At 35.5% G+C, this 19,732-nt stretch overlaps 1 protein-coding gene across 3 annotated transcripts in view; it reads right to left on the bottom strand.

Moving 5' to 3' along the window:
• NAA16 (N-alpha-acetyltransferase 16, NatA auxiliary subunit) overlaps nucleotides 1-19,732 on the bottom strand; it is a 76,647-nt gene that overhangs the window by 41,841 nt on the left and 15,074 nt on the right. For all 3 annotated transcript variants that reach the window (XR_011138594.1, XM_068929723.1, XM_068929724.1), the window contains exons 4-9: nucleotides 15,446-15,603; nucleotides 13,657-13,791; nucleotides 7,356-7,509; nucleotides 6,246-6,365; nucleotides 4,020-4,115; nucleotides 138-244 (exon numbers count right to left, since the gene is read on the bottom strand). Coding sequence is in view for 2 of the 3 variants with exons in the window: in XM_068929723.1 (XP_068785824.1) it covers nucleotides 138-244; nucleotides 4,020-4,115; nucleotides 6,246-6,365; nucleotides 7,356-7,509; nucleotides 13,657-13,791; nucleotides 15,446-15,603 (770 nt within the window). In the remaining variant the exon portion in view is untranslated. The remainder of the gene's footprint in view (nucleotides 1-137; nucleotides 245-4,019; nucleotides 4,116-6,245; nucleotides 6,366-7,355; nucleotides 7,510-13,656; nucleotides 13,792-15,445; nucleotides 15,604-19,732) is intronic.

The following is a 19,732-nucleotide window of genomic DNA, read 5'->3' as shown; positions in this document are numbered from 1 at the left end:
TGACAAAACTGAACATCTTTCTAATTAGTGCGCTGTTACTGCTAAGTTACAGGGACATGCATATAAACGCATTTGGATAATCTATTAGAAATTAAATACAAAGACTTCATTAAAATCAAATAAATACTAAATTTTACCTTTTCTGGATTGTAATATAAAGATTTCAAAGTGGTAAACAAGGGTGGACAGCCTTTACTGAAGTTAACCCTCAGGAACTTATCCATTAGTTCTCTAAATTTTTCACCTAGAAACAAAAGTGTATTTGGTTATATGTCAGTGATTTCAAGTGTAATATAAACACTAACTGGTGTACAGCTCTGGATAACAGAGTAACTGAAGAACTATAAACAAGGTTTGTCATGTTTTCTGTTATTAAAAATAAGATGTAAATATTGTCCTAAAAAAGAGGTCAGAGAGTAAAACGCTTAAGTTGCCTGTGTTTAGGAAACTGCCAATGGGAAGATACGGTAAGTCTTCAAACATGTAAAACCTATTAAAACAGGAAAGCATTAACTGCTGGCTACACAGAAAGCAGCAAGGGGTATTTAAATAAATATTAAGGAAAAATTATAATTGTAAGACTAAGCACTAGAATGGATTACCTTGGAGATCTCATAAAAGCTCCATCACTGGAAGTTTTTATGATTAAGACAGACAAAATTGCACTAGGAACAGTGCAGACAATTTATTCTGCTTTGAGGAAGAAGGAGGGATGAAATGAACCCTCTACCTCTTTTCTAGTCTCTCTCTCTCTCTTTTTTTTTAAATAAATAGTACATGACTTCTGATGATAAAATGATTGTTTCTGAAATCAGAAACAGAATAGAAGATTGTGTTTCAGAAAGAAGCACCTTTACAAAAATAAACTGGCAAAAAGCTAGGAAAAAAACATAATTATTTGATTATATTTTCAGTTAACACCATAGCATTTGCAGTATGCTACTTTTCTGAGAAATGCTGTTTCTGAAAAAAAAAAAAAAAAGCAGCAATTCAAAGAGAAAATATCCAATAAGAAATAATTGTTTTTCATGTTCTTACTCCTATGAGTAACAGGAGTAGCAGAATGATTTTCTCCTCCTGTGATGATTTCACAAATTCTTTATTTTTTTTTCTTTGCATAAGGATGAAGCTGTTACATTTCATTGCCTATTTTGGTGTGGACTTCTTTAAATCTCTAAACAAGGAAGTGCTACACTTCACTTAATGCTAAAATATACCCATAAAATAGTTGAAATAAATTTCAGTTTATTAAGAATGCATTAACAATTTTGACTAAAGTATCATTTTAATACATATTCAGAAAGTCAAGACATTACTCCTTTGTATACAACATTCTTAACGTACATTCTACCAATCCTAAATTATCCTACGTTTTTACCGTTACTGGCACTATTACTGCAACTAGAAGTAATTCTTCCCTGGTTGTACTAAAACAAACTGCTAAATACAGGAATTCCTACTATCTGTGGATGATGATCAACTAACTTGACTTAAAGCACAGGCTTTATTACAAGTGGATTAAAACCTGGTTTATCACACTACAAGAAACTGTTCTATATGATCAATAAGTAAATCCGTATCACTTTCTCAGTGTCTCTTCTTGAAACATTCTACTTTCTATACCTGATTGGACAACTGTAATTAAAGCATTTGTTTAGAATGTAAGAAAGCAAAATTGAAGTTCCCATTAAATAAATGCTTGTCTAGAGAAAGCAGACTAGCTTCAAAAAGACAGGCTGAGAAGTGCACAAAAAACAACTAGCACCCAGCTAGGGCACAAAGATCAACCTTAAAAAGTTTACTCCCTAAATAAGGCACAGCAAGAACTTTACCATAGCAACAGCGAATCCACAACAGTGTAAATTACTCTTTCTGGATTGTGAGACTCCACCCTGCAGCCTCCTTGGTCAGTATGAAAAACATCAACCATCAAGCTCTCCAAAGAGCTGATTTTCAGCTGGATCAAGGAGCTGAACCGCATCAATTGTGGCATGATGGGGATGGAGTGCATGGCAAGGTCTGGGAAGGAGGAGGACTGCCCCTTTAATGCCAGGCTGTAGTTTAGAGTGTTTTAAGCCAATTCAGAATCAACAGATGACACCTGCAAGCAGCTGGTCACTGATCGCCCTGGGACACCAACCTCATGCAACCAAAAATTCAATCCTCTTGCAATTTGCAAATACATTTCTGCAAAAGTTTGTTTCTATACCTTAACTTTATCTTACCTTATATTCTCATCATTAACTGTTTTGCCAGCAAAATTTCTGACCTGCTGTACTTATAAATATAATGACGAGTCATTTGGGAAACAGATACAGACCTATCAGAAGATTTTCCATAGGCCCAAAACTAGTCCTATAATCCATTAAACTAGTGTCAGTCATGGATATAACAGAAACACAAGTTTTAATTCAGGGAAATTCTTATTTGTCATGAAATATTGCAAAAGGTAATTGACTGAGAGATTTTTCTTGACTGTCATTTAACTATGAATTCCTTTGCTTTTATTTAGAGTATTGTTATAAGTAGGAAATAATCATTATTACCAAACGCACATCTATTTAATGAACACTAGCTATGAAACTGGACTGTCAAAAGTGATAAAGTAACCCAAAGCAAAACATCCAAAGTGAAACAAAATTTTGCCCTTGTATTTTCAAATAAATTGAAATATCTAGGATTTAAGTAGGATGTGTTAACTTCATGGCTAATTCTCTTATCATGCAATTACAGTTTTGTGACTGTACACAAGAGAGATGTATGCACATTTAGGCCTCTGAGCAACACAAGAGGATCGTTACACTGTGTAATATTTAAAGTGACAGCACATGCGATGCTCCATAAATGAGCCAAACTAAAAACTAAACTCAAGAAATCAAAAGGATGAGCAGAGATATTGGGAATTTGCAGCCAAACTTAGTTTTCAAGTGGACATTTCTGAATTTGTATACTTCGTTTCTTTCCAAAATTTTTCCACTGGAGCTACAGTGTTTATACAGCTACACTCCAAACCTATGTTTTTATGGGATTAACTATTTCATTTAATGTCTTTCCTTCCATGTTGGAAGAGTATAGCTTTCTGGAGTTTTTGGGGCAGTTGTTTTTAAAAAGTTCCCTCCAGAACTGAGGATATTCATGCACTGTGTTTCCATACAACACTGCAGACCTACCTTTTTTCCCTATTCTTGTTAAATTATAAGCACAAAGTTGCTTTACATTGTAGATTTACGTTTGAAGGGTTCTACAATAAAACACTGCACACCAATAAGATACTAAGTTTCATGGAATCAATTTGGTGTTTTCTCGTATATCACCACTAACACAACTGTTAGGAACGTCATCAGACCTACACTATCAGAATTGTTACATGCATCTTTCAGAACTGGTTTCAGAGGTCATAAATTTGAGGATGGGCTAGGTCAAGCAAAAAGAATTTGCTTCACCTGCAGAGTGTAGAATATTAAACAAACAAGTCAAAAAAGTACAAAGATTTCTGGATTACTTCTGTATGGTAGCTAGACCGTAATTAGTCTTCTAGCTTCTAATGGACTTTGAGATTTCCCCAGCAATCTACGCTGCAGAATCAAGATCAACTGGACTTTTCCCCTCTAAAATGAGCACTGAACATTATTGCAATTTATAAACTAGGATATATAAATCTAGTCCTCTAATTCTACTAGACTTCTACCTTTTAGCTGATGACCACTAACTTGCATGATGTACTGGAGCACAGAAATTACGCGTAAGAGTTCTTACAAATCTATACACAGTTCTGTACTGTAGTTTTATCAAGGAAAATAAACGTGGTTGGTACCGTCATAATAGAGCATATGAATTTTTGCTCTCAGCTCCTGAAACACTTAACAAATATTGTTGTCTATTCCAACAGAAAGCGATACATGTCATTTCTGTACATGTACAAGTACGTATTAAATGCATATTCAACATCCTGACAAAAAACTTAAGAAAAACAAGCAAAAAGACAGTAGGTATTAGGGAACAGATAGGCAACTTGTTACCTGAAACAAAGTTTAAAGGTAATCTTCTAGGTGAAACTGCTCTGGGATGCCTTTTACTAACATCTTCATAAATTTGAAGCCTCTCTTCTAAAGTGCCTATTATCAGTAAATATAATAGATATAAGTAACAACAGCGATAAAAATGTGTTCTTCTAAAGGTTCTGAAGTATTCAGAATTGATTTAAACGTATCATATAATTTGGACTTGAGACAACTCAAACACTTCAAGCCTTTTTTTTCATTTAATCGTAAACACTACTGTGTGAAACAGTTTATGCAAACACACTACACATTTAGTATGTAAGAACCAGCATTAACCACTATAAGAATATTACAATGAAAACAGAATCATTGCCTTGCAACTTCAAACATACAGTACTAGTTTGTTTTCCTTCAGTTATACACTGTATAAACCCATTCACACAGTAGTTTGATATACGTAGCTTTAGTTAACTGTTTTTCCATTATATTATTTGTTTGAAACAGATGTATATCTCTCTAAATGCTTTAAGTATTTCTAAGTCATAGGTATACAAATATCATAAAGGCATGCATATATAATATGCTAAGGGGCACAATACTGCCAGGGTAAGCACTCAGCACCAGAACTGTCAATACTGCACATTTAAATAGCTTTGTTTTTGTTAAGGTTTTCTTCCCACTCCTCCCCTTTCCCCCATAATATGCTTTGGAGCTCCAATGTGGTACTTGAATAAAACTAATCTGTTGCTTTTGAAATGCCACACTCATATAATTAAAATCAATTTTGCTTAAAGATTTTTAAATTCACTAAGCAATTTAAGTACAACTGAATGTTCAGATCAAGACTACCGCATAACATATGTTTAATAAATACATCTTGTTTCTTTTCATAGGGAAAATAACTTAATCTTGTCACTGAGCTCTGATGTTGGGGGAGGGGGGGGGTATGTTACCCAGTGGCTCCAAGAGATGTGCAATTCTAAGAGTCATATATTAAAACAATGTTAGGATTGGAACTAAAGCATATAAAAAACCCTAATTGAAGTCACAAGTTGGAGCTCCAGAACTTACCATGGGGGAGGAAATAGTCCTAAGAACACCTAAAAAATAAAGTAGCATTATTAGTTTTATAAATTAGTACAGTTTTAATCAGGATTTTAATACGTCAGACAAAAAATACTGCATTGGTCTTTGTTAAGAAGTATGTATTTACATGTCACCACACTCAGTATTTCAATTGAATCAAATACTTGGATAACTTATTTTCTGAGATAATAAACATGATCTTCAACTCTATGGATACACTAGAAAAAACTGTCAAAGGGTAAGACTGGCCTGTGTATAAATGTAAGAAATGTAATCATCTTCCAATCACAAGTCCTATTTTCCAACCTTATTAAATTCAGACTGTAAAACTTTTTAGAAAGAAGCTGGTTGAAAACTATAATGCAGCTATAGTATCTCTTAATATTTTTGTGGGCTTATGATTTATGATGTCATCAGAATTACTCAAATAAAACCTCCTTTAATTAGTGAATTGTGAAACATAAGGAAACCATTCTAACGCATGGACTGATATAGGTAAAGCCTTGCAAAAGTTACCACTGTAATATATTTATTACAGTATCCATTGCTGCAAAACCGTAATTTTTTTTAAAAAAAGTAGTTAGCTATTTTCCTGGAAGGACAGAACAGTAATAAGAGAAACTAGCTTCAGCAAAAAAAAAAAATTTTATCACCTTTTCCTCCAAAAAATATCCAGCTTCTAATAAAATTAAATATCTTTAAAAGGCTGAAACAGCTGTTTTTTGAGTATTTCTTTACATGTCTGTGGAAAGAGGTATCACCCCAACAAGTCTCAAAACGACAACTCCGACTGCAATCACGTACCACAACACCATCAGCTACAACACAGGTAGCAATGAACTGCAATTTAGTTTCCACATTCATGCATGCCAAGGAAAGGCTCTTTGAGTAAGCACATTAACAAATGCCACACTTAACTCCAAGTTCTACAGAAAGACTTGCTGTTGGTATTCACATGCATATATCTTTTTTCAGTGAACAAATTTTTTAAAACAGATAAACAGGACTACCCTACTCAAGATTAGCAGGAATAAAATTTTTTGCCGAGAACAGCTTCTTCAACCTAAGACTTCAACGACATATCAACCAGAAAAACAAAATTTTAAGTATACCTGTGTATCATACATATTTTCAACATATCAGCCTATCATAACTTACTAGGTTGTAGGGCCTTTTCCAAGCCTTCATAGTAACACCAGTTTTCTGCATTGCGCTCAATTAACTCCTTGTATACTCGACCAGCTTCTTTTAGTCTTCCCAACTTCAATAACATTTCTCCTAAAAACAATCCATTTAAAGAATTGTGAATTACATGAAAAAACCCACCACTGATGGCTTGAAGTTTACAAAACTAGGAACATAAAATTGAGCTCAATCATATCTAGATACTTTAAGAGAGGCTTTATTTTTCAAAGGCACTTACTTGTGCATTACAAGTGCTATTTGAAGTTACTACATATTGAGCTGTCCAACACAATTTGGGGGTATTCAGCATCTCTGAAAAAATAACCTTATTTACTTGAATGTTTATATCTGAGTATTGAAACTAGCTGTTGGGATTATCACAGACCAAGAGCAAAATAAGCAACTACTCTTCCTTCCAGAACTCCAACAACTAACTGTGCTGCTTCTTACTAACAGGGTACACCTATATTTCATACCAACTGCAACCACTTAAATCACACTGGTAAGTTAGATTGCGCAAGCAATGAGCGGTTAAAGAATATATGCTATTGCACTCCATAATTTTGCATATTCAGAAGTAAGTACGAGTACTTCAAACCCACAAAACAACTGTTGGCTGTTTTTAATTTTAACTGAATACTAAAGTTAATTTTTTCTAAGTGAAGCAATACAACTAAAGGCATTAGAAAGTTTAAGAAAAAAGCACAAATTTGATACTTTTGCCTTAAAATCACTTATACCACAGAGTATTCTCGTTCATGAGACTCTCATTAGTCTTTAAATTAAAATTGAGCTATACTAGTTTTAACTTATAGAAAGCTCCCTCTTTATACACTTTAAAATCAGTATCTGATACCTCCTCTTTTCCTGTATCAATTGAAATTAAACTACCTGCATCCACTATCCAATTGATAGGCCAAGGTATTACAACACGTAATTGTATGTCCAATGTTACTAGTTTCCTTAGAATAACTGTTTCAAATTGTTTCAAGATTTTACAATTTTTTTCAATGCTTTATAATATCTGAAAGTGAGTAGCAACAAATTTAGAACAAGATTGGCTGGGGAAAAACAATAACTTACCTTTGATTTCTTCTACTATTAACTTATCACATATCTGCTTTTCATATGTCTCTATATGTTCTAAAGACTCTTGAAATAGATCTGCTTCTCTCATCACTTGATTTTGGTATAAAATCAGTTCACTATATTCATAATCTATTTTATTAGGAGGAATCTGGAGGGAGGAAAAAAAGAGCAAAGGGTTAGTTAACATGCATCATCTACTTGTATCTCATATTCTATAAATATTGCACACAGTTGAGATTGAGGCAATAGAAGATACCAGACCTATCTATATACCTATCTAAATGTTAAAAATGTAAAATTTACAATATTCATAAACAGATCAAATTCATTCATTATTACAGAAGAGTTAAAAAGCGTATATGCTTTTTTTTCCCCTCTGCGTTTCACTTTTTCTATCACTACAGTCAGGCAATTAGAAACAGTCTTGGTCTTTCCACGCACAATTCCATTAAATTTGCAAAGATCTTCGTAATCTCACTTGTCCTGAAGGACTAATATACTCCACAGTAATTCTGACCTGAGTTCTGTAGTAGGATTGTGGAATATCACTATACTTCATTGCAGCACACCAAAAATTCCAGACCAAACTTTCCAAAAAAGAAAGAGCCAACCAAACATTGCGTACAGCTTTACAAATGGTACTTTCCAGACAAGAAGCCTGCACTTTTCTCTCTAGCTAAATACTCTGTCCTATACTTCACTCATCCTGGAAGTACAGCACACAAGCATGCAAAGACTGTTTTCAAATAACAGATAATCCTTTTGAGGTCTGCTGCCAGTTGCACACATGGGACTTTGCCTACAGGCTATAGTAACACTGACACATCATCCCCCACCCTTTGATGCATCATCCACTGAAACAGAATGACACATTCAAAAACATTCCCTTCAAGGGAGAACGCCCTAAAACATATTCAGGCAATGAACACTCTTCCCAGAGTCACAATTATTATTTTATATTAAGTGCTCTTCACTAATATACACTGAAACTACTTCAATTACCACTGAATTCCAAGAATTTCAGAGCTCAAATGCAGGAGCCTATAAACAATGCCCAGTAAGTCTACACAACAGTATCACATGAAATGTACTTCTGATTTTAATATTGTAGAAGGAAAGATAGTTATAGTCTGTACATTTATTTTTTTCCTGAACAAAAACAGATTAGAAGCAGTTGAGCTTGATAAATTATCTTAATGATTTCCTTTTCTATGACACTACAAACTGTTTCTTTCCGAGCAATGAACACTTAAGTCACATTGGTCACCAAATGGTTTACTACTACTTTTCTGTTCCCTGAATAAATGCTTCTCCACTGCCTTAAAGAAGCAATAATTAATAATAAATAAAGCATATTAAACTGGTTGAAATTTTCATATTAAAAGAATCTTGTCATAAAGTCTTATTTCCAGCCCTCCAAGTACAGATGAACTGTACAAGATTTATTATTTTTGGAATATACTCTTTGAATTTTCAGATGCAGCTTTTACAGTACTGTAAATTTTTAGAAAATGTAATAAAACTTCTGCTATTTTTCCTTTTTTGACAGATATATTCTAAAAGATAACATAACTGAAAAGTGTTGCAAAGGTGTATATCCAACTCTGGACATCAGTTCTGTGGATGAAAATAGCATTCAAGTATTTTTAGTAATTGTTGGCATAGTATAACAAATAACGGGTACTGGAATAAATATCCTAAACTTTGCATGTGTCTGAGTCAGTGGCTAGCACATAATCCTAGCCATTTCAAAATCAAGACTATTTCCTCTATCGCCATCTGCGTTTATTTCCGCCTTTGCTCAATTTTCATTCAAACTAAACACCAAATAACCCTAACAAAACGTTGTTACCCTGAGAGCATTCACTGCTTCACAGAATTTACACACGCAACAGGACTAACAGTTTAAGCATGTCTTCCTCCAACTGCAGGCATTATCAGTTATCTTCACTGCAATACCACAGAACGGAGACTATAGAGCACCAATTTAATTCTTCTGCTATTACTTCCTTTATAAAAGCATCCTTCCCTCCAATACCATACCCTTATATCTAGCACCTAGATATAAAGCACATCTTTTTGGTACGTCGTGAATTGTTTGTAGATCATCAAAACATAAACGGAGTACCGCAACAACTTTCAAAGCATGTCACAATGGCACAAGACCATCAGTCTCAGAACAGAGCCACACTTTTACAAGTATGTTAAGAAAACCCCTTTTTAATAGAGAATTTCAAAATCTAATTAAATTAAGTTATCCTTTAAATATGCAATTCAGGAGACAAACAACTTGTGATCCCCATACTTGGGCACTCAGATACTCTTATAAAGAAAAACAGATTCTATAAGAACTGTTTTTTTAAACCATGATTGTTACTACTGCACAATACTTTTTTTCCCCCCCCAGGGAAGTTATGATTCTTGTGGATGAGATCTCCAACCTTCTCTTAGAATCAATTCTGCTGTTCCAGAAGAAATTTTCTTCCCGTCCTAGACCAAAAAAGCTTTAGAACCAATGAGATGCCCTAACATAAATGTCACTGAAAGAATGTGACAAGATGCAGCTAAAACATACCTAATAGCAGACCCTCAAAACTCCAGAGGTTTTCTGTCCGTATCTGTTATTGTGGGCCTGATGCAGAAATTAGGAATAAAATAAAAATTAAGAATAAAAATTTAACTCTGGAAAAGAAAAAAAGCAAAAATGGGATATACAATAGTAAAACAAGTAACATAATTGTTTTACACCTTGGTTCCCAAAGTTCAGATTCTAAAGTGACTTAAATCATCTGATTTATCTTGTACAGCACAAGCTGTTACATTTCCTGCAGTGGTATTTGCATTCAGTCTCATAACCTGTTTTTGATTGAAATATTATGCATCTGGCTAATTTACAGTTTCCAGATGGCAGGCAGTGCTGATCTAGAAACAAAGAGAGAAAATCCACAATTTCCCATGATAACAACTTAACAATTAGCATAAAACTGTCCATGGTAAAATGTGCTTTATTAATCATTTGAATATGCCATTCAATTTCCAGTCATTAGTTCTTATGTTTTTCTCCACTAAACAATCTTCTCAGCTATTATTCTTCACAAAGACAGTATCTATACTTTAAAATTATCTTATTTTTTTCCTGCTAAAAGCAAGCAAATAGAATCTCAACCTTAAATCGTAGGGCGTTTTCTTTGGTCTGCTAATCTTTTCATATTGTTGTTCTCAGTTCCCAATATTTTTTTTAACAACAGGGCCATCAGCAAGTCTTGCTCTCCCAATAATATTTTATCAGTGCTCTATAGAAAACATAAGGGTCTTAACTGCTTTTCATCCATAAGTCTGCACTGAGGGGACAATTTTACAACAAAATAAGCTAAGTCGAACTAACTGCATCCTGGACTAACTGCATCCTGGACTAACTGCATCCTGGACTAACTGCATCCTGGACTAACAGAGGCAGCTCAGTTACTTCTACTAAACCTTTTCTTCTTTTTCCCCGCTCTCACTTCACAATTGTTCAGTCCAGCCAATCAATCCTTCAAAAAAGCAATTATTTTTCTGTCACTTTAGCTTCCTGAACCAGGCCTCCATGAGTCAGACAGTGCCGGACAAGAAAGCAGCAGGAGCATACAGTAGAAGTCATGCTACTGCTTTGGGTAGCAGCTTGCAGTTTGTTAGCTCAGATTTGTTACAGTACGTCTGAACATCTTAAGATGCATACATCTGAGCATCTTAAGATACTCACCTACAACACTAAAATGTCACATCTTTTCCTTAATTTTACTACTTGTTATTGGCTGTTTTAAATCACGTGTATATGCGCTGAGCTGCCCAAGTAAATGTATACAATTGCCCTACATCATCTTTTTTTTTTTTTTTTTTTATACTGTTTACTATGACAGCAACACCTTTTACAAAACACATTTTCTATTTGCTCCTTTACTCATTAACAACAATGGTAAATAGCCATTTATATCAGGCTTAATTCAAATGGCCATGAAACTCCTTAGAAACACTGGCTTCACGAAAATTCCCACTGTGAAACCCTTTAGTCATTCAACCATCCTTTTACCAGCTTGACTGATGACATACAATATTCAATCAATAAGTTACAAAAGTTTACATATTAAGCCTGAGTGAATACAAAGCATATGACAAGAGGAGAGAATTGGAAGGTAAAGTCAGAAAGAAGTGTACCTTCTCTGAGATCCATGGAATATTCTAAACTCAATCGTTTTAAGTGCAGCATCAGTGTAAAACTGGCTCAAGGCATCCAGGGACTGTTAAATACTCAGTGACAGCAAAAACAGCAGATTTGAGAACTCTGAATGGCTAAGTATGGCAAAACTGAGCTCAGACTTTGTCCAGGACTGTTCTGGACCCAACACAGCCATATCTCTTCAAGTGGTCATGCTCTACTTGTGCCTGCACAACAAAGTGCAAAAGCACTGCCCATACCACTTTCTCTTCTTGCAAGTGAAAGGGAAACTAAAAGGTTATTTTTATTTCACATAGGCTTTTTTTTTTTTTGGGGGGGGGGGGGGGGTTGGGAGAAGTAGGGGGCAATACATCACATAACTGTATCTACCTGCTTCAACAAAAGATAAAAGGCTTGACATGACTGATTTTCTATAAAACTTGTGCTGCCTGACATTTATGGTATATTTCTATCCTTTAGTACTTGATCAGCTTTTCCATAATTTCCATAATTTGCCTGTGACCACCATTACGCTAAGCAACAGTTAAACAGCTCACACTGTTTGTACAAACTCTTTCCCTATTTATGGAAGTTTCCCAAATGCTGCGAGTTTTACTAAAAACTTGTATCAGAGGTGGAGATCTGCTCAGGTGCCTTTTTTTTATTAAACACTGTGATAACTTGCACAATAGATTCCACAAATATAAAATGTTTTTCTGCGGTAGACAATAATTCAATCTCGCTTAGCTAACGACACTGAACAGTATATCATCGTGACTCCTTTCACATACAAGCATATTCACACACAATATTTTTGAAAATATAGAGCATTAACAGTATAACCTCCATTCGCTCCAAAGGACCAATACTACTGTTAGGCTCTTAGTCCCTTAAAAAAATCCTAACAATTCTCTACAACTTATCACTTGCAATTTTTCCTTTTACCATCTATTATGTATTATTTCAAATTCCAGCATTCATTTCAAAATTAAATTCAGATGGGCTTTTGAAGACTCATTGTAGAACCATGTTTTTTCGCTCTCAAACACTCTTAAGCGATGACCCGATTTTCGTTTAAATTCTTTAAGTTTTTAATACAACACTAGTGTTACAGCTTTCGAAACAGCGAGTTTATAAATCCCTGGCTTGCAATGTCTTCTGCTGACCACATTATATATTCTCAGGATACAAACACTGGTCTCTCTCAGCAATTAATTAAAAAGTCTAAACTGCATCTGAGAGTCAGAAGCAGTTATCAGATAGGATATGACCTTTTTGTTAACGAAGAAAAAAATCACAATCTATAAGACAGGTAATATCTTAGTGCTTGTTGCATGATACTTCCAGCATGTCTCCCAAGCCAAAGACCTCCATAAACACGATTCTTCTTTCCACGTTCCAGAATAATCAACACATCCATTCTGTTCTGTTTGAATTCAGAGTTTATGGTTCAGAGTTATAAATAACAGAACAAGTGAATAATATCTCTTTTAGATCTCTTTCATTCAGTGATGTTACCATCATATCATTTGATTTATTCCCAACAAGTTTCAGTGACATCAATCCTTTTCTCAAAAAAGGACACACACCCCCTAACTCGCCTCTCATGCTGCATTGACACCAACTACAGATTTCAAGTGCATAATGCACAGATGCATACAAAACAACGAAACAGTTTATTTTCATTTTCTTTGCATCAGAGACATAACCACATTCAGATTACCTCAGGATAAACAGAAAGAAAGAGAATGAACACATCTCCAATGTTAAACAGTATTTTTTGAAATTTTAACTGCTATATTTCAAGAGACGGGTTCCTTTTACATGTTTTCTTTGGTTAAAAGTCTCATAAATGTTAAGTTATTAAGTTTCCACATTAGCCTGTTCTTACATCCTCAATTCTGTTCCCAGGGAACAAGTAAGCCTATATAATTTGCATCAGCTGCTAGCTACTGGAAGATGTTCCAAGGAGCTAAATGCTAAAAGCAAAAACCTCCACAAATAACAGAAATTCCTTCCTAATTCTTAACTGTAGTTACTCAGACTCTGTCTCTTCTATACAAAAAGCAAGTGTTTTCTTTCTATAATAGCAAGTCTTACCTGTTGGGTTTTTCTAAACTCTTCAAGTAGTTTTAAGGCCATATCATAGTCTTTCAACAAATGATATGCAATTGCATATCCAATCCAGGAAGCCCGTTGTGTGGGGCGCAACTGGAGTAGCTGGTATCTTGTCTCCTTGAGTAAAAGCAAAGTAACTTAAATCAACACAGATGTTAAAAAGTCATCAAATCGTTTTGATGATTTAGTGTCACCACTGCTAATATTTTAAAAGAAGCTCTAAGTTCAGCAGTTTTTGAAATTCTAACATAGTGAAAAGCAGCATGTTCACGATACATAAACCTGCGGATTAGATTCTAAACATATAGGAGTTACAGCATGAAGCATTACATCTATCTGTTGCTACATAAAAGGTATCATTTTCAAAAATACCTCTTAAGGGCCTAAATTCTTTCCAAAAATAGAGCTTTGGAATCTCTGAGAAAAGTTTCCATCAGAAAATGTGAGCTTACTGCTACTGAAAGGGCAGACCTGCTCTCCTCATGCCCAGGCATGAGGTTCCGATCCTCACACTGCTCCAGCACTTCTCAGACCCCATTCCTGAACCGGTCCAACTCCGTAACCCAGAGGGTTATCTTCTTGTCTTGTATTAGTGAATTTAGCATGCTCACTGAAGACCAGCTAATGCCATAGCCCACAGTCCAGTCCTCTGCTTCATATGAATAGAAACAACATCTTCCCCTTTGGCAGTCAGTTCACTTTAGCCACCTTCGCAACCCTGACTTGATTGTTAGGCAAATTCTAAACTTTTATTTATGATAAAAATTTCTTTTGGGATTCAAGAACTGAAGTACCACAAGACAAAATCTCCCACATGCTCAGTAAAACAATCTGGTTTTCTTTACATATCTAGTTACGTTAAGTCCTCAGTGGTCCATGAACTCTAAACATCAACATGGTTTCAAGTTCATTTGTTTCTTTTCTTTTTTTGGGAGGGGGGCACAACCACAGTGATTAGCAATGCCCTTCAAGATAGATTCAAAGCAGTTTTAGCATCAGAGTGAAGTATCTTTCAAAATTCCATAAAAGAGACAACTTCACCCACAATACTTTAAATTGATGTTTTTAATACTTTGTTTCTTGAAACACCACCCTTTCAGAAGAACACAGAAATTTTTGCAAAGCTGGTTCCTACAGCATAGAGATCTCTACTCTAATAAAGACAAATGAATAAAAAAATGAAAAGTCATTAGGATTAAGGAAAGAAAAATCCTCACAAAACCATAATGGTATTTTATTTCACTGCTCATTTTTGTTACATGATCTAAAAAGTTCCAATGCTTTTTACATATTTTTCACCAAGAACACCTTCAGCATATACCACCAAAACACTGCTTGTAGTACTTCACACTAACACAGCAAGTACTCTTACTTATTAAATTTTGCAAGTCTTAAGTTTTTTATTTTTACTCAACAGAGCCAAAATGTAAAGAGTAGGGACCCAAGGTCAAGGTTAAGTAAAAGAGCTTAGGTGCAAATAATAGCTAGGCATCTAATGAATTTAAAACAGTTGAGAACTACAGCTTTAAAAGGTGATCCACAAACTAAATTGTGCAGGGTAACTGTACTTCTGGAGTCCGTTCTCAACTTTACATGGAGCTCTGCAGCCGTTCATTTTCATGCTTTCCCAGACAAGAGCTCAAAACACTTTCTACTTTGAAATAGTAAACAAAACAAAACAGAATTACTAGCACTAACAAAATTAATAACAGATTAATAGATGAATACTAACAGTAATAGAATTACATAGGAATTTAAATAGAATACTTACTCTGTATCCTTCTAAATCCCTCATCTGAATCTGCAAGAGAGAGAGATCTCTCAAGATCTGTAGATTGTCTTTATCTAGTTTGAGTGCATTCCGATAGCATTTGATAGCTTCATCGTATTTCTTATCAGAACGCTGCAACAGACCATACACATGCCAACCTAATGCGTGTTAAGGAAGACTTACTCAGAAGTTGTACAAAGTAACTGCAGTGCACATGTGTTACAGACCAAATAACTCGATATTTTTCTTGAAGATCAGCACTGTATAAATTGAGTTTGATTACTGCAAATTACTGAGTTTACTGATATACATCTTTAAACATTACATGCTTCCAAATTAGCAATAAAATCACTCCCAATATTCTGTAAAGTCACATTCACTAAATCCCCCCCCCCCCAAAACATTAAATTATACAAACGAGATTGTGGTTCATAATCTGATAGATAAAGAAGAGTTATTCCTTGAGGTATATTGTTTACAACACTAGTGTAATTACAGTAGAAATTGATTCCAGAAATGTCTCATTCTACCAATACAATTGCTATAAAAGTTTTACTCTTCCCTACTTGCCTATCTGCAACCTCAATTAGCCTCCAGATTTTACAGTAAGTGATAAACGCAGAGCTATACTTTATTTCACTGAAAAAGGAAACTCTAACATGTCTGTCTCTTTCTGGGTGCCAAACATCCTTGTCAGATTCACAGCATCTCAGATTTCCAGCGCTACTGTGTCATTTCAATAGACTTTCCTTTCTCATGCATCCTCTTTTACCCTGGAAAGACTTTGAATTCAAAGTATGAAACCAACAGGTGTCATAGCAACACATTACACTGAGTGTGTTTGCGTCAGTCTCCAGGAGCCGTATGAAAAGAAAGATTACTTGGCATGATCTACTGTTTGCTACTCCAGGTAAGTAGCTGCTCATTGAGGCAGAATCTTCCACAGTAGTAATTCTGAAGTTATTTTGATCCTCAAATTAAAAACAGCTCAAAAGTTCTCTCATCAGCTTCTTCCACACACCATCCAAAGCAGCAAAACACTGTAAATCTTCGAGGGAGGTATATGCATCCTTTACTCACTCTCAATAAAAGAGACGGCTACAAATAGCTCATAGGGCTAACAGCCAAAAATTTAACAAGGGCTCCTGTCCTACTGACTTGAAACAGAAGCAGCCCTTCCCTCAAAGCACATCAAAAATTTCAGTGGGTTAACCTGGTCGGATTAATCTAGGAAACAGAACCACATGACAAATTCCTTCTCTCAAGACTCAACTCCTGAAGTAAGCTCTAGCTATTAAGAGTTAAAGGAGATCTGTAATTATGAAGAATAGTAATGATATCAACATGATCCCAGCAAAAAGAAAAAAGGATGCAACAATTAATAACCCGAAGGAAACTTATAATACACAAGCAAGAGACTCTGTTTTATGTTTCTACCGGAACAAACTCATCTCAGCTGGCTGCATGGCAAAGAAAAACTTCAAACGCATCTTTGAGACTGTGCTACGATGGCTTAAGACTAAAGATGAGAAGGGGACAAAACGAGGTTGGATGGGGTGGTAACAGGTGGTCTAATACCCTTACTTCTCTCTAGAAAACCTGCCTTACCATCTTTGAGTTCAAGTATTCAGGGCATGGTTCAAAGGCACATGTAGTACCTTAACAAACCAGCTTTATAAACAGCTGATAGAACCGCTGAGTAGAAAGATTCACTCCACAAGAATTTGTGTGTACTTGGGAAAAAAGGATGCTTTGAGTAACATATCAGGAACCATTACTGTTACCCAACTGGTAATCTAGCTTAACTCTGTGCAAGTCACATACTTCACCAAGCAATCAATGTAAAAAGCATAAACCCATTCGGAAATAAGTCTGTACTACTACCAAGCATAAGAAGTTATAGCAGCTGATACAGCCAATAAAACAATACGCAGAAGTGGCCAGAACTATCTCCTACAATAAACTGGTGGTATTTTGTATATGTGACTACAGTATCCTGAAAATACAACATGCTGCTTTCTGAAACATCTACTCTTTAAATAAGCCTGGAGCTCTAACCCAACCATGATTCATGTTATATGCAGAATGGGCCAAAACTCATCCATAATTTGATTAAAAAAGACGCCTGGACTCCTAAATAGTTTTGAATAGTCATTCTTCCCCCAACTTTCAATGCCACTAAGGGGAACTGCTTAACATTGCATAAGAATTAAAACCTTATTCTATTCTTCCCCAAATCAGAACACTGAGGTGACTAGCTTTATTTTAATCACCCTCTATCAAGTGCCTTTCAAAAAATAAAAAAATCACAACCGAAAAAAAAAGAGCATAGGCACCTTAGAAAGTTACTCTAAGGGAAAAAGAGTATGTAGATGTATTTTGTGTCTCCTTGAAATCAGCTACTGGAGTGAGATGACTTGAGTAGATACCCCCAGCCACTCCCTTTAATCCAAAGAACAAGCATTAAGCTCATGTAAATCAGAGGCTATTTAAACATTATTTTAGAGAACTTTCTGAGCTCCGCTCAGGTAATACTGAGGATAAGTAGGGCTTCGAGCATTCATCAGAACTTTATGGCTGATCACAAGCATTTGCAAATGCTATAGAAGGAACCTTTGTTAAAAGGCTCAGCCTCAGATCTCAATTTCCTCAGTCTACAGTATGTTGTCTTCCAGCCTTGACTTCTCCTACATACTACAGCCCACCATCAGGAGAGATTCAGAGATGTAGACAGTGATGCTACAGCAGTTAGTTACCTTTCAAGTGTGGTAATAGAACAGGCTTGCTATTTCTTAAAATACCACAAGACAACAACTGAAAGAACTGTGACAATCCTTAGATGTCTGGCCTAGAATTAATTCAGTGTCAGCTACCTTCCACTCACTAGAAAAGCAATTCGGCACAGACAGGTAACTCACAGCTTATGAGGGAACTCTGTAGAACTGGAACAATACAATAGAAGGCAGGAAGTTGAATCTTCTCACTTGCAAGTCAGAGCTAGTTCTAAAGACTATTACCATGGATGTAGCCCAAAAAAAGAACACCTGTATCAGAAAACAGAACACACTTGTAGCCCTCTTACCCTAAGAGAAGTTTAATGAGTCAGTAAAGCAGGGACAAAAATCCACTAAATTCATAATGAAGTCAATTTTTTAAACCCAAATCAGGGAAGTGTCCCCTTTCCTCCCTCACCAAATCAGACTCGACACAGCACTGATTCTTCCACTGAGCCCTCCAGCATCTGCAGGCGAGTCTTCTGAGCAATTTTAAGAGTCAGTGTGGATTGCAGTAAGAGTTAGGGATGCTGATAGATCCCACTCTGCTGTTTTGCTTCGGAATCAGAACCCTCAAGCTCTCCTCCCACATACCCTGAATCTTTTACTCCCTAATTTAAGATATAAAAGTTCTTACATACAGATTAAAATAACTTTCTTATTCCTTAGATGTTCAGCTTTCATGATCTAACATTAAATTCCTATAGACCAAGAAGCACAAGTTATATTTATTTGTTCTATGGCAGCTCTCCAGTAACCCTGATGTCCTCCATATGCTTGGTTTGTTTTTGTTTTTTTCCCCCTCCAACCTCAGACTCCCTGAAGGTTTAATATAGGAAAGAGTGTAAACAGCAAACCCCTTGTCTTAAGTGGATGGCAATCACAAAGTGTTTCTCCCAACTGTGATACAACAGGAATATTTTTTGGATGGCAAAAACTTCAAGATTTCATGGGAAGTCTGCCCCTGAATAGACTTCACATGCATCTGAAGTGCACGTGGAGCAAATTAGTCATTCTGTGTAAACCTAAAGTAGCCTCTGAGCCTTGGCATAACAAACAGAAGCTACTCCCAAAGTTCTCGTGCAGCTCCTAAGTGTTTCACGGGTACACATTTGTGAAAGACAACCTCTTTGAAGAGATGTGTCAAGCCAGTAGACCTAAACCACTATCACTAAGTCTTAGTAGCAAAATAAGTATTTTCATAGCACATCTACGCTGGACTTCTTATACCATGTTAAAAAAAATGTACCTTTAGAAAAGGCCAGAATTTGTTATTTTCTGCAGAAAGCAAGTATCATAGATGGTCTTTGTGTAAGTAAGAGACACTTATATGTAAGACATTTTATTTTTCTTACAGATTCTACAGAATTGTAGAAAGGAAAATAAAACCTTATTTCAAGCATTCAATTGCAAATTAATGTGGTCTATGCACAAAAAATATATACAGTGAATCTTATGTACTGCAGAAATATGAACTCATACAGCAACAGGATCATACACACAACAGTGAGAA

The sequence above is a fragment of the Struthio camelus genome, chromosome 1 (assembly GCF_040807025.1).
Source record: "Struthio camelus isolate bStrCam1 chromosome 1, bStrCam1.hap1, whole genome shotgun sequence".
NCBI classification, from domain to species: Eukaryota; Metazoa; Chordata; class Aves; order Struthioniformes; family Struthionidae; genus Struthio; species Struthio camelus.
This window is presented reverse-complemented; position numbering and strand designations above follow the sequence as displayed.